General features: G+C 38.5%; 1 protein-coding gene across 4 annotated transcripts in view; it reads left to right on the top strand.

The window, feature by feature from the left end:
• Window positions 1–217: 217 nt before the first annotated feature.
• The window catches only part of DGKB (diacylglycerol kinase beta), a gene marked incomplete at both ends in the record, with an annotated part of 589,868 nt that continues 582,454 nt past the window's right edge, over window positions 218–7,631 (top strand). For all 4 annotated transcript variants that reach the window (XM_084230110.1, XM_084230108.1, XM_084230109.1 and 1 more), the window contains one exon: window positions 218–287. In XM_084230110.1, the coding sequence (XP_084086236.1) occupies window positions 218–287 (70 nt within the window). The remainder of the gene's footprint in view (window positions 288–7,631) is intronic.

Here is a 7,631-nt window from a genome sequence, read left to right as displayed (position 1 = left end):
TAATCTTTTGATCTTTTTTCTTTCTACAGTGCTTTAATATATTATTGAAACTACACACTCACATCCACAGTGGTTTCATGTTGACAGATTGCATACTTTGAAAGCTTGAGATACTTTATCATGAAATATGCCGTGTGGGAACTTTGAAGCATAGAATTCTGTCAAACACCTGAACAAAGAATTCTTCACCTGGTATGTAAGAAAACTTACCACCACGATGACAAACCAGGAAAAGTGGGTGCACCTCAGCCCCTCAGAATTTTCCCAACTTCAAAAATATGCTGAATGTAAGTATTCATGTTGATAAACATTTTATTTGACATTGGTGCTAAACAAGGTATCGTTTATTTTTAAGAACAGATAACCTATCTTGTTCAGCATTGGGGTAGGTGTGGGTGTGTCTTTTGTTCATAAATAGGTCAGCTTGGGATCAACTTTTGACGTAAGAAAAAGGAAAAGCTAAACATAAATGAGAATTTTAGATATTGTAAAGGCCAGACTGGGCACAGTGCAGGTTTTCTGATCCCATGCAGACCAGGTAAAGGAGTCAGAGTCCTCAGTGGTTTTTTGCAGGTCTTTTATTTGGGGTTCACCAGGCATATGGCAGGCAGGGGTGCTGGCTGGGGGGCAGGGAGGCTGGCAGGCCTGCAAGTCTTCACTCTATCTGGGCTCTCTAGCATTCGTTCTGCTGCTTCTCGGCTTCTCTTTCGGCTTCTGCTGCTACTGCTGCTACTGGTGCTGCTGCTGGCGTCCCCGTGACGCCGCCCTTAAAAGCACAGTCTTAGCTCAGCTGAATCCCATCTACCTATGCCCACACCCTATTCCAGGTGCCCGCCATCAGGCATGCATTCAGGACAAGGATCCATCATCTATCCTGATGGCGGAAGGGCAGAAAAGCCTGATATTTTCTTTACCCTACAGATATACTATGTAGCTGGAACTAGAGATTGTAAAGAATGATATTAGGACCTTAAAAATTCATTACTGTGAGTATTTACACAAGAGAGAGAGGCCATGGTAATACACTTTATAGTAGGCAATTTAAAATATTAGGTTTCTTTATACATACATAGTAAGATTTTGTTTACATGAAAATTGTATCTTACTGTATAATTACAGAAATGTATGTGGGATATGGAACTCACAAAATGAGTTACAAATGTAAGAATAGCAACTGGGTCAAGGTATTAAATTGAGAAAAGGAAGCACCTAACAAATAGGAGGCCCCTGTAGGGTAAGGTAAAATGTATCAGGCTTTTCTGCCCTCCCAGCATCAGGATAGATGATGGAACTCTGTGGTCCTGAATGCATGCCTGATGACGGGCACCTGGAATAGGGTGTGGGCATAGGTAGATGGGATTCACCTGGCCTAAGACTGGGCTTTTAGGGGTGGTGTCGCGGGGACTCCAGCAGAAGCCGAGAGAGAAGCAGAAGAAGCACGAAGCAGAAGAACCACGAGAACAAGGCCACCAGAGAATGCCAGAGAGCCCAGATAGAGTGAAGACTTGCTGGGGGCTGGGAGGACTGCCAGCCTCCCGGCCCCCCAGCACCCCTGCCTGCCTTGTGCCTGGTAAATCCCAATAAAAGCTTGCAAAAGCCACTGAGGGCTCTGACTCCTCCCTCACCCCATCTGCTGGGATCATAGAAAACCTGCACTGTGGCCCATTCCTGCCCTTACAGCCCCCAAATGGTTCAGATGATGCGTAGAGAAAAAATAATATGTAGTGAATATAACGGAAATGGTGAGAGTGGAGGGAATAACATGGTGCCTGGGAGAATAAAAAGTAAGAATTGGAAAGGAAAAAAGCCACTAGCCTATAATAGTGAGAGGCCGCAGTGCAAGCAGCTGCTGATGCTTAACACAGACAGGAGGTGTGGCCCATAGAAGGTACGTTCAGGAATGTTATGAAGGAAAGGCAGAGAAGAGATTAAATACAGAAGGGAAATTTACAGTAATAAGAAATAGATGTGATAATAAGAGTGAATAATAGCAGTCACATTTGTAGGTTACATATTTAAGTTAGGATTATAATTATACACATTTTATCTGAAAAGTTGAGTTTCAAAGGTTTTCTAGAATCTCCCTAACTCAAGGGCTGAGGTTCTCTGGGTAATAGTGTAAGTGCTTATGGATCTTTGTGAGAATGTTGGAAATCCATGAGAGCATGTGCATTTTTTTTTAGTCAATGTTAATGAAAATATAGGTTTCACAAAAATAGACAATTATAGATCAGAGACATCCTGCAGGGGAGGGGGAGAGGGATCAGAAGGAGGGAGGGAGGAGCACAGGAGACTGAGGTGATGGTGCACAGGTGCATTGGTGAAGAAAATTCTATGGGGACTACACTGGGGGGGAGCAAACATTGTTTGAAAATGAACAATGATGTAAAAAATTTAAAAAAAAAGGTTTCACATAGAAAGGGTCAAAATGTGATCCTCATACTTAAAATTGTTTTGAGTTACTGAAAATGTGATCTATCCATTTATCACATGAAGAAAATTCAGTCCATTTTGACTGAATTCTTACCTACATTTTCTATTTAATAATTTCAAAAGTGAAGAAAAAATGATTTACCTGTGGTTTCCAGTTTCTATATGGTTTTGCTGTTATATGCAGCAATTAAGTAAATACTTATGAGCATCTATTTTGGGAGTATATTCTGGTTGGCACTATAGGTATGAACAAATAGGAGCCCTCCCTTCAAGAAGTTTATAGTTTAACAAAGGCTAGAAACTAATGCATAAATGATTCTTTATCTAAGCAGCATATTGTTAATTCTACAAGTAAAGTTAGGGCCATAAGGGTCCTGTGTGCTGTTGGAGATGAAGGGGAACTCTTTTTTAAATAAATATTTATACATACAAGAACTGGGGTACAGGCCAGAGTTGTGAGGGGTGAGAGGGTTCACCAGAAACAGAGTGGGGAACAGAACAGGCAGATCAACTGAAATACACTGCTGAGGGGAGCAGCGGGAGAGTCAGGAGAGGTCTGCTGTGCAATGTGCGTTGCTCCCTGGCCAGGGATGAGACTCGTGCTTCAGTGGCTGTGGCAAGCTTCATAGGTTGTGTCTTAACCTCTTGTGCCACCAAGGAGGCCCAAGAAGGGGCACTCTTTAGGGAAGAAACATAATTTGAAATAAATATTGAAAAATAGGCTTAAGGTAAATGGACATTGAATATAGATAAAAAAGGAAATTTAGCTTGGCTATGAGGAAGGGAGATGAGCCATATGTAGATACACCACAAATAAAGGAAGTGAGTGGAGTTAAGAATGTAAAATGAGATGAAATTAAAATTTACAAGTTAAGCTAGAATTAAGCAGTGTGTAGTAATGGTAGTATTTTAAGTGTAGAGAGAGCAACATAGACAATGTTGTGCTTCAAGAGTTTTAATTTTGCAACTCTGAAAATGGTATAAGGTAAAGGAAAGAAACTAGAGTCAGGTCAATGGGCTGTTGGAATAGATTAGATCTTGGGGATAATGAAGGAATACCAGAGAAGTGGAAATTAAAATATTTTAGAATTATAGCTTACAGGAAAACTTGGGAAATAATATAATGAAATATGAGCATTGACAGATTATGTAGAAATGAGAGCCAGTGAGAGGGATCTAATATTTAGCTTCAAAGATTTGATTTGGAGAATAGGGGGTTTGCTTAACATAATCCCCCAAGTAAAGAAGAAGTGAATTTGGTTTAGGTTATGTTATATTTAGCTAGATTATAAAATATATCTCCCAATTTTTTGGTACAAGCAGGAAAAATGCCTATGAAAGCATTAATCTAAATAAATAAATAATAATCTAAATAATATTTAGAATATTGCCATGATAGTTAACATATCATTTTAATGACTATTGCTCATTTATTCAAATTACATTTGAATTGGCAAACAATTTAATACTAAAGTTTTAAATATAGGTTGCTGCTTTTATTTGATTGGCTAGGGAATATGGAATTACATGTAAATATATCATAAGAATGCATTATTTAATAATCAGTTTGAGGAAATGCATAAAACAGTGGTAAAATAAATGTCATAAGTGTAAGAGTTGTAACTTATAGAGGCAAAGATTATTGCGCTTTCAGTAAATTGGTAGTGAAAAGTGACACAGAGTGTAAGAACATTATTAAAATAGATTTTATGAGGAGACAAATTAACTAACTTTGAATTTAAAAAATAAGGCTGATACCATGATAACTAGACATATTATTATTTTTTTAAAGATTTATTTATGCATATAAGAGCTGGGGTGTAGGGCAGAGGTGCATGGGCTGGGGAGAGGTGAGAGGATTCACGAGAGGCGTAGTGGGGAGTCGAACAGGCAGACTGACTGAAATACACTGCTGAGGGGAGCAGCAGTCGAGACAGGAGAGGTCTGCTGCGCCATGTGGGTCAGCTCCCTGGCCAGGTATCGAACTCATACTGCAGTGGCTTTCTATAGGTTCATAGTGCTGAGACTTAACCCCTTGTGCCACCAGGGAGGCCCCATACTACTCTTTTTTAAACAACCAAGACTACATGAAAAATGTTGGACTTAATCCTCTGAATTGTTTCTTGTATCCATAGGAATATAATGAGTAGAATGAATCTTTGTGTAATAGATTGTCATTGTCAAAGCATAATTACAGTTAATTCTGAAAGCTGAAAAAGTACTGTTTTCCTTGCTATTGAGTACATGTGATCAGTTTATCAGCAATACTTAAAAAATGGACTTTTCATATTGCAGAACAATATTGGCTAAGTGATATTCTTCCATACTCTCCTAGAAAAGTGGTGTGCTGGATTTTTTTATCTTGATTTTAATTGTTTTGTATCTTTCAAGAAGAAATTATTTATTTTATTAAATGACTAAAAATTAAAAAAATAGTTGTGGCTAACTTTACAACTTACTAAAATTATGCATTTTATTTATTTACTAAATGTTTTATATGCTTTTTGGGAATGGGATGAGGTTGTGGAACTCTTGGTTAAGATTAAAGAGTTCATGGAAACCCTACCCAAGCAAAATGTAATCATTCAATCTTGGACCTAGGGAGGTGACATAAGCAACATTTCTGGAAGTTATGATTTTGAATTCTTGTCGCAGTTGCCCTAGTATACCCTGTGCTCTATTTTGTTTGGGCTATTATGGCACAGTCCCTTAAATCTGGTGACTTGTAAACAATATATAGTTGCTGAGCACAATTCTGGAAGCTGGAAGTCCAAGAGCAGGATGCCAGTACGGTTGTTCCATTAAGGGCCCTGTTTTGACTTGTATATTTCCAACTTGTCCTTGTTGTCTCATAAGCTGGTTAGAATGAGAGAGGAGTAGCAAGCTTCTTAGGGGCACATCTTAGGATGCTAATCCATTTCAGGAGGGTGCCACCTTCATGACCTCACCTAATTTCCTCCCAAAGAATGCTCACATTAAGGGGTAGAGTTTTAACATTTGCATTTCGGAACACAAATGTTTAGTTCATTATGCCCTGTTAACTATGAATGTTCTCTCACCTTCTAGGCTCTTCTCTTGATTAATTGGGGGGAAATAGAGTAATATTGGCACCGTATTTGTGGGTAGGAACCTAGCATATCATCTAGCATATCACCTAGCTGTGTTCAAATCCTGGTCTCACCATACCTTAGATTCTGGCTTTGGGGAAGTTACTTAATGTCTCTGGGTCCAATTTTTCACATTTATAAATTGGGGATATATTAAAAATTTTAAGTATTAAATTGAATGAGTTTATATATGTCAAATAATAAGAACAGTGCCTGACATAAGTGATATGGCTGCTTACAATATTATTTTAAAAGAAAGGGAGTGTGTTAGGTTGATTGTTAGAACATACTGTTGACACTCAAGTAGAGAAGTACCGCATTTAGAAGCTTTTAGAGTTGGTATCATTTTTTTCTGCTACAAGACCAGATTTTTCCCACAAGGTAGAAGCTTCTGCTACTATTGGCAGTCTCAGTTCTGTGTTGTCCCCACAAAAGCTGACGGCAGCTAATGTGAGGCCTGCTGTGGCTGCCTGGAGCATGCCGAGACCATGCTCCTATTTAAGGTTTCAGGCTGAGTCACTCCATGGGAAACAATTCCATCGATATGTGGGAGGGGCATATAATTTTCCTTTCCACTCTTTTATAAAGTCACCCAAACTGTTGTTATAATATAGAGACTTCTCACTCCTGCCACGTAGAGAATTCAGTTTATCATATTAGTGGTTTCATGACACAGCAAAGGGTTAACAAACTGCAGGTCTTTTCATGGATAACAATATTTTCTATGTAAAATCTACATGCTATTCCCAAGTGATTCATTATCTGCCCACATATTGTGACTTAGGATTAACTTTTTATTTGCTATTTATAAAGTTTGTTATATAGCATGTAAATTATTTTTGAAAAATACTGTTATTATGGTGGGAAAACTTCCAAACTTTCATAAATTTCATACGGTTTATAGCAGCTGGCATTGTAGAGAGTTGCAAAATTATGATGAACTTGTTCTTTTCAGTAAGGACCCATGTGCCACATTTGGATGGAGGGTACAATTTCTTCCATTGGAGAGAGGCATGTGACATGGCTTACTGGAAAGAACCCAGGCTTGACAGGCATACCAATATTTGACTGTTGAATCTCAGCCCCATCGTTTTGTTGCTTGTTAGTGGTGTGAACTTGGCTAGGTTATGTAAACTATCTTTCAGCTTCCTCACTTGGTAAAATAGACTCCCACCTCAAAGTGTTGTTATAGGGTTTAATGAGCAAATCATCATCATTGTTAAGTAGTAAATTTTAATTCATCACTTTAAATAATATCCAAGTTTAATTCACTCAATTCAGTAAACCTCAGAAAAAGATGACCTATTTCAGGCAGATTACTTAGCATGTTTCTACAGTACAATAAGTGACAACAGAGAGCCAAGTAGTAATAATTCATTTATGTTTCTTTTGAAGGTAGGCATATAAGTAAGTGGATTATTAATCATATTTCAGGTTCTTATATCAGTCATCTCTCAAAGGATTTTTGCATATAGGATGAAGCAAAGACACAAAGTTAATGACTATGGCTTCAGTCCTACAATGTCTTTCTGGTCTCTTATTTTGGTACATTGGACTGAATCATGCATGAAACTCGATGTTTGGTTTTTTTTTTTAAGATTTATTTTATACATATAAGAACTGGGGTACAGGCCAGAGGTGTGGAGGTGAGAAGATTTACCAGAGACAGTGGGGAACAGAACAGGCAGAGTGACTGAAATACACTGCTGACGAGAGCAGCGGGCGAGTCAGGAGAGGTCTGCTGCACCATGTGGGTAGCTCCCTGGCCAGGCATCGAACTCATGCTGCAATGGTTGCAGATAGCTTCATAGGCTGTGTCTTACTCCCTTGCACCACTAGGGAGGCCTGAAACTTGATGTTCTGTCGAAAGTACAGACCAATTTCCTTAGTCTACCTACACTCATGTCTCCTGTCTCTGGAACTTCCTTCACTTTTTTTTTTTAATGAAAAATATAAGAGGGGCCAGAGAGATAGGAAAAAATCATGAATTTATTGTAATAAACACATGACCAAGTCCTTTTCCATTTTAATTAGTCATACTTTCCAGAGTCTCCACCCTCTAGCATGAATAATGGTGTCTTTGAGATATGT

Source organism: Talpa europaea, assembly GCF_964194135.1.
Source record: "Talpa europaea genome assembly, chromosome: 3".
NCBI lineage: Eukaryota > Metazoa > Chordata > Mammalia > Eulipotyphla > Talpidae > Talpa > Talpa europaea.
The sequence above is the reverse complement of the archived record's forward strand: the minus strand, read 5'-3'. Positions and strand labels throughout refer to the sequence as shown.